The sequence below is a fragment of the Oncorhynchus mykiss genome, chromosome 18 (assembly GCF_057628025.1).
Source record: "Oncorhynchus mykiss isolate SJ-2025 chromosome 18, ASM5762802v1, whole genome shotgun sequence".
Lineage (NCBI taxonomy): Eukaryota > Metazoa > Chordata > Actinopteri > Salmoniformes > Salmonidae > Oncorhynchus > Oncorhynchus mykiss.
In genome coordinates, this window is record NC_143039.1 from 60,221,115 (window position 1) to 60,235,884 (window position 14,770).

At 45.5% G+C, this 14,770-nt stretch overlaps 2 protein-coding genes across 2 annotated transcripts in view; both read right to left on the bottom strand.

The window, feature by feature from the left end:
- Positions 1–560: 560 nt before the first annotated feature.
- nobox (NOBOX oogenesis homeobox) lies at positions 561–10,262 on the bottom strand. Its single transcript, XM_021572429.3, has 9 exons — positions 10,145–10,262; positions 3,482–4,128; positions 3,152–3,314; positions 2,907–3,013; positions 2,632–2,759; positions 2,316–2,440; positions 1,961–2,225; positions 1,111–1,427; positions 561–1,014 (listed from the first exon to the last, which is right to left on the bottom strand). Exons 1-9 carry the CDS (start codon positions 10,176–10,178, stop codon positions 632–634), a joined length of 2,169 nt encoding a protein of 722 aa, XP_021428104.3. The 5' UTR covers positions 10,179–10,262; the 3' UTR covers positions 561–631.
- A 1,200-nt stretch (positions 10,263–11,462) lies between these two features.
- The window catches only part of sdc3 (syndecan 3), a 41,139-nt gene continuing 37,831 nt past the window's right edge, over positions 11,463–14,770 (bottom strand). Inside the window, exon 5 of the mRNA XM_036953139.2 lies at positions 11,463–14,311. Within this exon, the coding sequence (XP_036809034.1) occupies positions 14,145–14,311 (167 nt within the window). The 3' untranslated portion in view covers positions 11,463–14,144. The remainder of the gene's footprint in view (positions 14,312–14,770) is intronic.

Consider the following 14,770-nt stretch of genomic DNA (forward strand, 5'->3'; position numbering starts at 1 on the left):
AGCCTCCCCCTCAACCCCAGCTTTATCCTCCCCCCAGCCTTATCCTCCTCACAGCCTTATCCTCCTCACAGCCTTATCCTCCTCACAGCCTTATCCTCCCATGGGTGGGAGAGAACGAGAGAAAGATGGAGATGTCACTGTGGGATGGGAGTGTCATCCATACTGTACATCAAATACACATTCAGAGACACAAAGGCAAGGAGACCCCAGCTAGTCCACTCCCTGCCATCAAGGCCCTTCAGGTAGCTCGCAGAGGATTGGATAAGCAGCACTTTCTACTGTGTGGTAGCAACGCCACCCCACACACACAGGGAAATGGCGCTCTCTGGTGGAACGGCATGTGTACTGGAAATCAGTGTACAAACAAATCCACTATATGGACAGAAAAACACACACTAAAGCAACCAGATGTATCAATGGTAAGTAACATGCCTTTATTACAGTCCAACAACCTGAACAAAACCGTCTGTCTCAATAATGAGCCTCAAAATATATCAGTCACACACGTAGGCACATATACATTCATACTCACATAAACATACAGAAAACACACACAGATGTTTTATTTTTTTACTTAACCTTTATTTAACTAAGCAAGATATGAAGACAGGAATAACAACCCCCAGGTCTGTCAAAAGAGTATGGGTGAGAAGTCACAGTGGAAGTGGCTGCTGTGTATATGGGGAGGGCTCTCATTCTCAGCCTTCACACAGGTGGGGGGATCCAGGAGGGCCAAGGGTGGTGTGGGGTCTCTGGGCTGGGGGGCGCTGACCCCTCTGGGCTGGGGGTGTCGCAGGGTAGAAACTGGGGGCAGGACCTGGGCCTGGGTAGAGGGGTGTGTGAGAGTGTGTGAGCGGGGATAGTAAGTGGGTGGCAGGTAGGAGGAGGAGGTTGGGTGGTCTCGGCCCCCCAGTGTGGTGGTAGTAAACTGGGAACACTGGTTACGCTGCTGGATGCCTGCTGGGTGGCTGTAGAGCTGATCCCACGGGTACGACTGGTAGGCTGTGATACCACCTAGACACACACACACACACACACATACACACTGACTCTACTGTCCAATCTCAAATTTGGTGTGTGTGTCTAGGTGGTATCCCGACAGTGACTCACCGTGTATCCCAGACTGCAGTAGGATCTGTCCCCCTCCTGTCTGTGCCTGGAAGTAGGTGTGGCCTCCAGCTGCATAGGTCACTACCCCGGGCCCACCCCCTGGACCAAAGGTAAGGTAGGAGGGGGGAGGGGCGCTCCCCTCAGGGGGGTTTGGGTTGAGGTAGGGGGAGGGGGTGAGGTAGGCCAGGCGGGAGGCCTGGGGCTGGTAGGAGACTGTAGCGCCACCCTGGTGGCTGGAGGTAAGGTAGTGCTGAGGATCCATCTTCACTGAGCTGCTGCTGCTGGACAGGAGATCACTGCTGTAGTCAAATAGAGAACTGAGGACGACACACACACACACACACACACATAACGTAAAGAGGATGAGCAGTCACAGATATAGAAAATAATAAGAAATCAATCTGGTTTAATTACAAGTTGCAACGGGGAGACACCTCCAGCACAGAAAATGTCTAACGTGCATTCTGTGAGAAGGCACTTCTATATTAATCTGACAGAACCAAATCTCTAAACATCAGCCTGAGAGGCTTGTAGGAAGACAAAACAATAGACTGTGACTCTTCCAGCTGCTATAGGATCAGTGTTCAGAAACCATTGTTTCTTCAGTAGCTCTGATGTCAATCACCATCACACAATATGAGAACAACCCATAGCTTTCAGTGGCAAGTCTAGTGACCATCAACCTGTACAACCAGAACACTGGAAATAATGTGTATTACAGACAGGGAAAACAGTGTTAATCACTCTAAAATGAACTGTATTAATCTCCGATATTTCCCATTACATATAGGCATGGATGTCTTATGGGTCCCATTCAGCCTACGTCAAGTAATGTCCTTCAATTACTCACCCAGAGTCAGTCTGCAGGGTGAGTCCCTGTGTGTCTCTGTTGGGGGGGTGGGGCTCCAACACATCCATGAAGAAAGGTGATGTTGGGGTGGGTTGCAGGGTTGGTGGAGTGGGGCTGGGGGTAGGTTTGGGGGGGTTCAGGAAGGTAGTCAGAAGGGGGAGGCTGGCACGTCGTAAAGGTGGTGGGCTATACATGATAGGAGGTAGGTGCTCCACTGACCCTCCCTGAGGTCCTGACGGTGGCCCTCTCTCTCCTACTGACCTGCCTGGGAGCCACAAACATATAGTCAAACATTAACAAACATCAACAATTGTTTGTGTAGTGTGATTGATGGATGGAAAGATTGACTGCCTACCTGTAGGGCTGGATGAGAGGCTGGCTAGCAGGGTGCTGTAGGAAGGGAGTGCCTGGGTGGTAGGAGGGAGAGGTAAGGAGAGACCAGCAGGAGGGAGGAAGGGGGCGATGTGTCCTGCAGCCGCCCTATAGAGACAGTTAGTATAATCATAACTCAGCGGCCATTATCACCCAGCTCAAGACCCTGTCAGCCCAACCAAAGTGGGCATGCTTCAAGGGAGGGTGCACATTGTCTGGAAGAGTTAATAATGGCTGTTTTGTTCTTTATTGTGGATGTCTGCAACCGGTGATCATATCATATTGCGGTCTGAGCCTACCTAGGGTGTGGTGCAAGGAGCGAGGTAGGGTTGGGGTCAGGGAGGCGGCTGCAGGTCTGTTTGTGTTCTGGCTTCACTGCAGAACGACTGGCCTTCCTCCACTTGGCCCTACGGTTCTGAAACCACACCTGACAAACAGAGAGGGGGAGGGATGAGAGGAGAGAGAGGAAGGTAGAGAGCGAATGAGGCAAAATATAAACCTCAAATCCTATTCCCCAATCCTAATAGTGTACGTAGGTCAAAGGTGACAAACCCTCCTCCTGGAGAGTACTAACCATGATCCTCTGGGGTGTGACGCCCACCGTGGCGGCAATCTCCTTCCTCTTCTCTCCATCTGGGTAGTGGTCCTCCTGGAACATTCCCTCTAGCTGCTCCAACTGGTCTACACACACACACACAGAGGTTACACACAGACAAAGGCAATAGGTCAGAGCGGACACACACACACACACACACACACACACACACAGGCAATAGGTCAGAGCGGGGACACACACACACACACACTCACTCTCCTCACCAGTGCTGTAGAGTGTTCTTGTCTTCTTCTTGGGCAGGGAGGGCAATAGGGAGGGGTCTCCCATGGTTACCGCTGGCAACAGGGGGAGGGGAAGCACCTGGCCACGCCCCCGGGCGCTGTAGCCAATCGAACGGCGAGTAGAGTACACTCGAGTCACCTTAACCTGTGGAGGAGCAGTGTGTGTCTGTTCGTTCTATTTATCCAGTCCTTTCACATCTCCAAGTATCTAGGGGTTAGTGGTTGTGTGAACTTTTTAGAGCACTGTGCAGGACACCATTGTAATGACATCACTGCTGACAGTATGATGTCATCTCCTCCCATCTGTCTTACCTGTAGGCTTTGGGTGGGAGCGGGAGGGGGGCTGACACTATGTGGGCGCTTCACCCCACTGGGCAGAAGGGGTTGGGGGTGTGGTTTAGGCTGGGTGTGGAATAGGAGAGGTCCGGGGGGACAGTAGAACCCCATCCCAGAGCTCAGGTACCCAGAGTCCTCATGAGTGGTGGTCGTCATGCCGACAGGGTCAGTTGTCACGCCGACGAGATCGAGAGACAGAGCAGGCCCCATCACACCTTTCTGCTTTTTTTCCTCCTCTACCTTCTCATCTCTCTCTCTTCTGTCCTTCATCTCCTCTACACTCCCTCTCCTATCCTCAATTAACACTGCCTCCTCCTCCTTCTCTTTTTCTGCCCTCCCTATCCTCTTTCTCAACTGTCTCTTCTCCATCTCTCCTCCCTCCTCTTCAAAATCAACTACCACCTCACTCTCCTTTTCTCTTTCTGTTACTCCATCCTCACCCATCTCTCCATTCTTCTCCATCTCTCCTCCATTCTCTTCTTCCTCCTCCACTCTCTCTCCTCCTCTTTGTCCAGTGTCCCATTCTTCTATATCTCCCCCCTCCTCTCCTCCGGTCTCATCATCTCCACGGTAACTCTCCTCCTCTTCATCCTCCTGTTCATCACACAGGAGGCTTGGGCAGTCTGCATACAGCCACACAGAGCGAATTAGCATGACATAACACTGTCATAATATGAAAAAACACTCACTGACATAGCATGATGGAGTGGCACAAAGTGACAAAAAGTTCAAAATAGCAACAGAGTATCACTGGGTAATGACTAGTCAGGTAAAATGAGAAATCTAGATTGAGGTGATGTCACCATGTGGGCCTAGTTTCCACAAGCACATGACAGAGTGCTCCTCTGTGTTCTAAAGACTATAATGAAAAGACCAGGTAGGCTGAGGTCACACGCTGCCTCACCTGCTTGTTAATTAGCTTCAACTGGGTTAGCTGAGGGAGTGAATGTTACATGGAGAAAATCGGACCTCACTGAAATTAAAATATATTTGACCTAAACCCTCCCTGAATGCTTGAAAAAAACCAAGTGCCCCTCCCCTATACCCCGTACCGCTCTGATTCAGTGGTACAACTGACTAAGTATACCCCTTTCCTCATACCCAAAATAATCAATAAAACAAAGTGGATAGCAGAGAACATTTACTCTCACTTCTTGGACAGACCAGCACCTTAGATGTGTAGTTTTAGAAACTGTTTTTCGACCTGTCAGCATTACATGGCAACGTAGCAATTTTGATAGAGCACAGGGCTGCTGGTTACTCTTCTTCTGTAGCTTCACTCAATGACAGAAAGTCACAAGTTGTTTCCCTAAAAGCTTTGTGGGTTTAAACATATTCTATTGAACAGAAAGTGAATAGCTTAATCAGTGACAGAATTAGATTACTTCCCAAGCAAAGTTTAAAAAAAAATATATATCCTCAACTACAGAAGGTTGTTGCTCAGCCTCTGAATGTCAAAGAAAGGAAACAATGATATCCCCATATGCATCTGAGTCACTCTTTACCGGATATTTTACAGCTTGTATCTAGCTTTAAAAAGTCACTAAAAGTGGCAGTAAAAGACTCTTTTGAAAAAGCCAAACGATCAACCTATATCGAATCTCCCATTCCTCTCAAAATGTTTTGGAAAAGCCAAACGATCAACCTATATCAAATCTCCCATTCCTCTCAAAATGTTTTGGAAAAGCCAAACGATCAACCTATATCGAATCTCCCATTCCTCTCAAAATGTTTTGGAAAAGCCAAACGATCAACCTATATCAAATCTCCCATTCCTCTCAAAATGTTTTGGAAAAGCCAAACGATCAACCTATATCGAATCTCCCATTCCTCTCAAAATGTTTTGGAAAAGCCAAACGATCAACCTATATCGAATCTCCCATTCCTCTCAAAATGTTTTGAAAAAGCTGTTGCATGGCAACACTGCGTTCCTGAAGACAAATAATGCATATAAAACACTTCAGTCTGGTTTTAGACCCCATCATAGCACTGAGACTGCACTCGTGAAGGTAGTAAATGACCTTTTAATGGCGTCAGACCAAGGCTCTGCATCTGTCCTCGTGCTCCTAGACCTTAGTGCTGCTTTTGACACCATCGATCACCACATTCTTTTGGAGAGATTGTAATTTCTAAGCAAATAGCTGGAGGCAGGGCATTCTCCTATAGAGCTAAATTTATGGAATGATCTGCCTATCAATGTGAGAGACAGCCACAGTCCTAAACTTTAAGTCTTTACTTAAGACTCATCTCTTCTGTAGGTCCTATGATTAAGTTTAGTCTGGCCATGGGGTGCGAAGGTGAACGGCAAGGCACTGAAGCGACGAACCGCCCTTGCTGTCTCTGCCTGGCCGGCTCCACTGGGATTCCACTGGGATTCTCCACTGGGATTCTCTGCCTCTGACCCCGTTACGGGGGTTGAGTCACTGTCTTACTGGTGCTCTTCCATGCCGTCCCTAGGAAGAGACACTGACGGGATATTCCTATCCGGTTTTGCGCCCCCTCAGGCTTGTGCGGTGGAGGAGATCTTCATGGACTATACTCAGCCTTGTCTCAGGGTAGTAAGTTGGTATGTCTATATCTTTCTAGTGGTGTGAGGGCTGTGCTTTGGCAAAGTGGATGGAGTTATATCCTGCCTGGTTGGCCCTGTCTGGGGGTATTGTCGGATGGGTCCAGTGTCCCCTGATCCACCCCTGTCTCAGTCTCCAGTATCTATGCTACAATAGTCTATGTGTCAGGGGGCTAGGGTCAGTCTGTTATAGCTGGTGTAATTATCCTGTCTTATCTGGTGTCCTGTGTGAATTTAAGTATGCTACCTAATTCTCTCTCTCTCCCCTCCCGGAGGACCATAGCCCTACGACCATGCCTCAGGACTACCTGGCCTGATGACTCCTTGCTGTCCCCAGTCCACCTGCTTGTGCTGCTAATCCAGTTTCAACTATTCTGCCTGCGGCTATGGAACCCTGACCTGTTCACCGGACGTGCTACCTTGTCCCGGACGTGCTGTTTTCGACTCTCTCTCTCTACCATACCTGCTATCTCGACCTCTGACTGCTCGGCTATGAAAAGCAAACTGACATTTACTCCTGACCTGTTGCACCCTCTACAACCACTGTGATTATTATTTGACCCTGCTGGTCATCTATGAATGTTTGAACATCTTGAAGAACGATCTGGCCTTAAATGGCCATGTAGTCTTATAATCTCTACCGGGCACAGCCAGAAGAGGACAGGCCACCCCTCAGAGCCTGGTTCCTCTGTAGGTTTCTTCCTAGATTCCTGCCATTCTAGGGAGTTTTTCCATGCCAACGTGCTTCTACATCTGCATTGTTTGCTGTTTACATCTGCTGATGTAAAAAAGGGCTTTATAAATACATTTGATTGATTGATTAAGCATCATGGACCAAAGCGCTGTGCTTTTTACAATTTTCTTAAATAAAAAGTAGGCATATGGCATAGCCTACCCTCTCATAACCCCTCAATTGGAGTCTTGGTTTTAACTTAACAGCCCTTCACTGACACAGAGGTAGGCTATTTAAAAAGAGTGCATGGATGGATATAGCAGCCTATAGCCTAATGTAGTCTGTCAAACAGGACAGTCTACCTCTTTTACTTAAATTAGAAGAAATAGGCTCCAACACAAAGCCTGGTTGTTGTTAGTAAAGTCTAATTCAAATGAAGATGTTGAAATGAATAATGCCTACTCGAATTTGCCTACTTTCAGCACCATGAGCTGTCCATTTCCGATTGATTGTGCCGCAGCTTTAAGTTTCAGCACCACAATGTAAATTACTCAAATCTGGCTTATTGTGAGGTCAATAACTCTAATACATTATAGTAGTAGTAAGCTGGGCCTCCCGAGTGGTGCAGTGGTCTGCCACTAGAGATTCTGGGTTCGAGTCCAGTCACAGCCTGCCGCAACCAGGAGACCCATGGCACACAATTGGCCCAGCGTCGTCTGGGTTAGGGGAGGGTTTGGCCGGCAAGGATATCCTTGTCCCTTCGCGCACTAGCGACTCCTGTGGCGGGCCAGGCACAATGCACGCTGACATGGTCGGCAGGTGTACGGTCTTTCCTCCACGACACATCAGTGCGGCTGGCCTCCGGGTTAAGTGGGCATTATGTCAAGACGCATTGGGGCTTGGCAGGGTTGTGTTTCAGAGGATGCACAGCTCTTGGCCTTCACCTCTCCTGAGTCCGTACGGGAGTTGCAGCGATGAGACAAGACTAACTACCAATTGGATACCAAGAAATTGGGGAGAAAAAAAGGAAAATATATATTTTTTTTTAAATCGCCAACCTTTTCTGAGTCAAGATCACAAAAAGCAAGCAGAGATCTACTGCTCAAAACAAAAATTTAAACATGACTTAAATTTTTTATGCATTAACCTAATAAAAACAGTTGTGTAGGAATGAGGTTAGTGCAGTAGGCCTAATACATTATCACAGCATATTGGCTATATGCCTGGCCTGAAAATATTGTTCTTCTCAGACCATATTAGATTTCAAAACTCAAGTTTTGATAAGCATGTACCATCAAAATAATATATATATATATATATATATATATATATATATATATATATATATATATATTTGCTTTTTTATTTTTACTGGACTGATGGTACATGCATTTGATGGTCATGATTCTTTCAAGACAACTTGGAGCTCTGAAAAAAACTATATCAAATCACAACTTCAGTGAACTTCAGGTGGGAAAGTCGGCGCTCTAGAAAGATGCCCGTGTTTCCGACTTGGATGACCATTGAACATGTTTTTCCCCAGTCTGACCTCATTTTATTCCCAGAGTTCCCAGTTGTCTTGAAGTCGGAGACCTCCGAGTTTCCTGTTGTTTTGAACACGGCATTAGTCTCAGCAGAGGGAGAGATAGCAGCAGAGGGAGAGATAGCAGCAGAGGGAGAGATAGCAGCAGATGGTCTGTCTCTCACGGTCACTGCTCTCTCCTTCTTTTCCTCCGGTGAGACTGACCAGAGAGACACCGTCTTCCACCTGATTGCAAATCTCGAAGTCGCACCACATCTGCCTCATGCACAAATTAATGTTCCTATGATCAGAGAAAGTGAAATATTCCTCAATATTAAAATTGTCAAGACAAACTGCTAATAAATTGAAGAATTTAAGAAAAAAAACAGGGCTATCAATACACTTGGCTACTCATTCATTGCAGATGCAGCGCAAGTGGAAGTAGGGAGAAGCGCTTTTCGTTTTGTAATAGTGTTGAACAAAAACAGTGTTGACAGTGCCGAATAAAGACTTTGACATAAACTCACCCATAAAAACAGAAGCTCTTTGCAGTATACTTTAACAGTCTCTCTCTCTGGTCAAGGTTTTGCAAGTTATGAAATCTCATGTAGGCTAATGACTTGAAGATCGACCAGGCAATCGCGCAGTTGGTGACCACTGGGCTATAGGTTACTACACGCAAGATGGACTAGGCCTAATCAAATAATATTTTCGTAAGAAGCCTTTGACTCTCCTCCTGAACTGCCACCAGAGACCTACACAGTACAGCCACTGGTTAGGAAGCATACAAAAAAAGTTTTTGATCAGCAAGAGCAGAGCAGGCAGGGGCTTAGGGTTGAAACAGCTGTATATACACCATCCCATCAGTTATCTTAGAAATATACCTTTGCTCTGTGACTCTCCAAGCATGCACTTCATATTGCACACCCAGCTGATAATCAGAGATGAGTGGCAGCATCAGGCACAAGTCGATATATATAGAAATGTAATCAATTACATGACCCTCCCCTCCCCTACACTAGATAGATATATCTATACACACTAAACCCTCCCCTTGACTAATTTATAAAAACTCTTAGGCTTCACTCCCCCCTATCTGTGATGCCTAATGCAACCCTCATCCTCCACCCGTTCTGCCAGTCACATTCCGTTAGAGGTCCCTTAAGCACACACATCCCTGGGTCGCTCCTCTTTTCAGTTCGAAGCAGCTAGCGTCTGGAGCGAGCTGCAAAAAAAACCACTCAAACTGGACAGGTTTATTTCCATCGTGAATATTCTTACTGACACTTGTGGCTGCTTCGCGTGATGTTTTGTTGGTGTCTCTACCTTCTTGCCCTTTGTGCTGCTACCGTGTTGTTGTCATGTGTTGCTGCCATTATGTATTGTTGTCTTAAGTGTTGTGGTGTCTCGTCGTGATGTGTGTTTTGTCATATATATATATATATATCCCCGGCCCCACATGATGCCTTTTGGTAGGCTGTCATTGTAAATAAGATGTTCTTAACTGACTTGCCTAGTTAAATAAATAAAAATGCATTGAAAAAACATGACCTTCCCCTAGATTCATCCAGATAGCCTAACGTCACTCATTATATAGCCTACATTTCGATCCATCCATAATAGCTAACGTTAGCTTTCTAAAGTATAAGGCCTTTAAACAGTCGCAGCCTGCGTCTTATTAAAACTGCCCAACAAAACAAAGTTAGGCTGTTAGCTAGGCCAAATTCACTTGAGCAAAACGTCTAACTACTTAGATACTGTTCTTCTGTGAAACAACGGGAGAGTTAACCTATTAGTTAAAGACCGAGTTAATTACTGTTTGAACAATGAATCAATTAATTAAACGACTGCAAGGTAATGAGTTAATTTCTTCCTCACCGTAATCATCCGCTGCCTCACGCATGTCATCCATAACGAACCTGCTTTCACGAGCATCAAACTCTAAACTAGCAATTTATTTACCGATAAAGTCAAACACGCTTTTTTGGAATTGATGCATGAGTTTGCACCGTTTCGAGACGTGATAAGGTTGATTGACAAATTAGCAAATTGAAGACAGAACAATCACATGTAGCGGTTGAGCTGAATCAGCCAATGAGAGTCCTCAACGATCCGAACAGAACCGAGTAGGGAGATTCCATTGATCAGAACACCTGGGAACAGACCGCCGTGGCCCTAGGGACCTACACTACTACACGAGTGTGGTGTAAATTCCAGCACCCTTGTTGTGGTAATGCTATGTATGAACTAGCTCCATAATATGAAAACAAAATTAAATTCAGATCATTATTGTAGATTTTTTTTAAACAAAAAATCTAGACTGATATGGCAGGCCAGTTCCTTTATCAATTCAGAGACACCCTTCAAACGTTTGGTGGCATTCAAGGCAATAGCGATGAGTCTAACAGATATATTCGTAATTTTATCTAGGGGGTATGCAGGGACCTTATGGCTGGTTTATGATGAAATGTGTTACTCATATGGGGGTTCAGTTCTACAGCTGGAAAGTGCAAATATGGTAAGCCTACAATAATTGGTTTGTGCTAGTAATGTCACCCACAACAGCGAGCTCAGCTCCATTGACTGTAACTGGCTATCCAGCTCCACTTCATTCCCTTCACAGCTCTATAATATACTATTACACGATTCACAAAGAATCAAGTACAGCAAGTACTAGCAGCAACCCCAATATATATCTCCCTTCTCTCCCCTTCGCCAGTGAATCAGACCAGTAGATTCTGTAGCTTCGGGGAGGTATGTGGCCACTGGGATGTAACACCATAGTCAAACAGCAGAGGGCAGAGTGTCACACCATCACCCAACCAGCGTCACTCCATCCATGTATGACATGGTAAACCCTCCCATTCTCCTCCTGCTTCTCACTGAAATGTACTGTACACACTTACACTCCTTCTCTAGGATTTAAAAGCATTGGATTGGTGTAGACTGAAGGAGTGTCTTTCTAGAATAATACCTACCTACACTATTCAATTCTACTCAGATCTACTCAAATGTTTAGGCACTAGGAGGTAGAGGTTAATGATTTGAGATTTATTGTGTCAGAGTGATATGTTTGTCAGTTCTATATGTGATTTTTCTATTTTATCTGCACTATACAGAGCTCTCAAAACCATTAGTCCCCTCATGTTCCACCCCCACCCCATACCCTCAGCCAATAAAATCACAGAAGACAGTGTGTTAACCAATGAGGTCTTTTATTTGGAACAGAGTGGCAAATTAGTGGCAGGGCCGTGGCGCAGAGGTCCGCCTCCCAGCGCTCAGCAGCCAATGACAGAAACAGCCTTAAAAAATGCAAATGTATAAAAACAGGATGGGTAACAGCAAACACAGTGTGGTGTGGCCTTCCACCAACTTGGCGCGCACACACACACACACACACACACACACTCACACACACACACACACACACTCACACTCACACACTCTCTTTCTCTATTATTTGGCTATGCAGACTTATATGGGTACAAACACATGTTAACAGTTGGAAGGTAAGTTTAGAAAAGACAGTTCAGGTCAGTTCTGTCTGTGATGTGTGACGTCAGTCAGTCCTGCTACAGACAAACAGACCGTGAGTGACAGATTGTGTGTGAAAAAGCAGACTAGCCCCACATTCAGCAGTGAACAGGTGAGACCTACACACACACACACACACAAGTCTGATGTGAAATAAGAGTGAGGCATTCACTGCTTAAAAAAAAGAGGGGGCAAAGCAGTTGAGGCGTACACACACACACACACAGGGGTACAGGTGTGACTACCTGACTATGGAAGAGCGTCAGAACTGCTGGAGCAGGTAAAATACACACCTGCCCACAGTACATTCCTCTCAGAACACACACACACACACACACACACACACACACACACACACACACAGAGACTAGTATAGTTTGACTCCCATGCAGTTGTTCTACAGTACTGAATATATTAGAAGCTACTAGTCCAGTCGTACTGGTGTGTTGGTTATTGTTACAATCTTAGATAGAAAGCACAGCCTCCAACTCAACTCCTGTCCCCACACCTACCCACAGCCCCCACTTCAACTCCTGTCCCCACACCTACCCACAGCCCCCACTTCAACTCCTGTCCCCACCCCTACCCACTGCCCCCACCTTAACTCCTGTCCCCACACCTACTGATGGACAACTTCTACTTGAAGAGCCACTTTCAGCATCGTAAGCCCCTCCCTCACAGTCCCAAAGACCAGCCCACCCCCAAATAGACAGCCAATGGTAGAAGAGAAAGAAAGAGCATGCAGGGGATTGGATGGATACATGCTGGTGCCTTTACACAACGGACCAAACTCTAACCAACCAGCAACTGATCAGCCACTTATTAATAATGTACTGAAACCAGCTTGTGTGATGATGATAATGATAATATGTTGAGTGAGTGATATGATTTATATATATATATATTTAGTCAATGAAGCGCAAGTGATATATTTGTGTGTGTGTGTGTTTGAGCTTGTGAGCGCATGCTTGCATGTACGGCGTGTGTATATTTGCTTAAGTGTGTGAGTGCGTACTTGTGAGTGTGTGTGGTGTATGTGGGTTGAGAGCACAGCTCCACAGATTGACGTGATATAGAAATGGTGATCATGCGACTGGTTAGTGGCAACGACAGAAAAAGTATTTCAACCAATGATTATTTACATATAAACTTTTGAAACCGCTAAATACACATCCTTTTGTTCATTCGAGTATTATTTTCATTATTACTATTATTTACCAACCAGTCCAGAACATTGATATATTATTGGTTATTATTACTATCCATAGAACTAATCACCTTTGTACAGCGTAAAGGAGCAAACCAGACAGCTAGCCGCTAGCCCTGTGTTAGCATTCAGCACCAGGGTCGTATTCATTGACACACAACGGAAAACGTTGTAAAACATTTTGCAATGGAATACGGAAATGTGCATTTCTTATTGGACCAGGTAGTCCTCTCTGTTTCAGTCCGTTTTCTTTGTTTGGTGCCTAATGAATACAACCCAGGGATGTTGAGGAGGGTAAACACTCATAATCTGTTGTTTAAACACCCCTTCACTTGGTGAACAGTGTTTACACAACTCTACTACCATCAGGTAGCATTGTTAGCATTAGCTAATGTTTATGTTACCCCAGCGGTTTGTTTACCCACCATTTTATTTAACACTATATCCCTGGTTAGAATCCCTTGCTAACTACCAGTGAATGCTGCCACAACGTTGTCCTGAGGTTGTCAGAGCGTTGTAGGAGGTTTCCCCTACTCTGATTGGCCAAGCACAGAGAGAGGGGTCCAAGCCATGTGTGTGTGTGTGTGTGTGAGAGAGCACCAGGGCAATGGAAGGCACTACAATAGAGACCTTTCCTCTAACCTTTGACCCCAGTGTCTGTGTGGCCAATCAGATGACACTCTTTCCTCCTCTGTTTGTCTCTGTCCCTTCTTCTCCCCCATCCCTCTGTCACTTGGCTCATTCGCTCCGTGGAACAGACACTAGAGTATTGTGCTAGAACACCGGATAAGAGCTTGTGTTTTTACAAAATAATCAGTTCATTACATCATCAGAACAATAATCATATAATATCAATAACAACATTTACTTAAAAAAAAAAGAAATTGTGTATCACATATTTATATATTTTTTTCCAGCTGATATATTTATTTTGTTATTTTTTTAAAAGTGTATTTATATTTTTTAAAGAAATGTTTGAGTCCGTGGAGAGACGGGCACTCTCAGTAACAACTGACATGGAGGACAGGAAGATAGGAGAGAAGAGAGGGAGGAAGATACGGGAGAAGGATGGGAAGGAGATGTGAAGCGACAGGACTGGAAGGGAGCTGGAGTGATAACACACTCTGTGTGTGTGTGTTATGCGTAGAACTCCTCCTGTTTGTCAGCTTTCTGGTAGGTGACGGTGGCTTGCTTGGGTTCCTCCAGTGTGTAGCTGCCTTCATCTTTCTTCTTCATCCTGTACACCAGCAGCATGACCAGGAACGCTGCAAACAGGGCCCCCACCACGCCCCCCACTATCACCGCTGTGGACGAAGAGATAGAGGAAGGGATGGTGGGGAGAGGGAGGGAGGGACAGAGTGGGAGGAAGGGAGAAAGAGAGGAAACAGAGAGAGAGATATGGTCAAACAATGTAGAACTCATTCTGAATAGGACAAAAGATTCAGAACATGTAAAGAACAGAGACACATACACTAATGCCATGCAAGTGGTTGAAGTGGGCTAGCGCTGACCACTGGTATACAGACCACTGGTATACAGACCACTGGTGTCTCTAATTATCTACTGCTTCTATATGTCTTCTGGAGAATATGGAATCTAAATAGATTCAAATATAATAAAATTACCCCGGTACGGTAAATTAAATGAGTTTAGTGAGGACCGGCATCTTCAAGTACCACTTTAAGCACTGCAGGCAATGCTAACATATGAACTGACGTCTGTCATGATCATCTATTATACCCCAAGCTGTGTGTATTTACATA

Excerpts from the sequence above, each read along its gene's own strand:
- nobox (XM_021572429.3), bottom strand. The coding sequence starts at position 10,178 with ATGGATGACATGCGTGAGGCAGCGGATGATTACG. Across the intron at positions 2,441-2,631 it reads CTCCTTGCACCACACCCTAG|GGCGGCTGCAGGACACATCG; the intron begins GTAGGCTCAGAC and ends CTGTCTCTATAG. Across the intron at positions 1,428-1,960 it reads ACCCTGCAGACTGACTCTGG|TTCTCTATTTGACTACAGCA; the intron begins GTGAGTAATTGA and ends TGTCGTCCTCAG.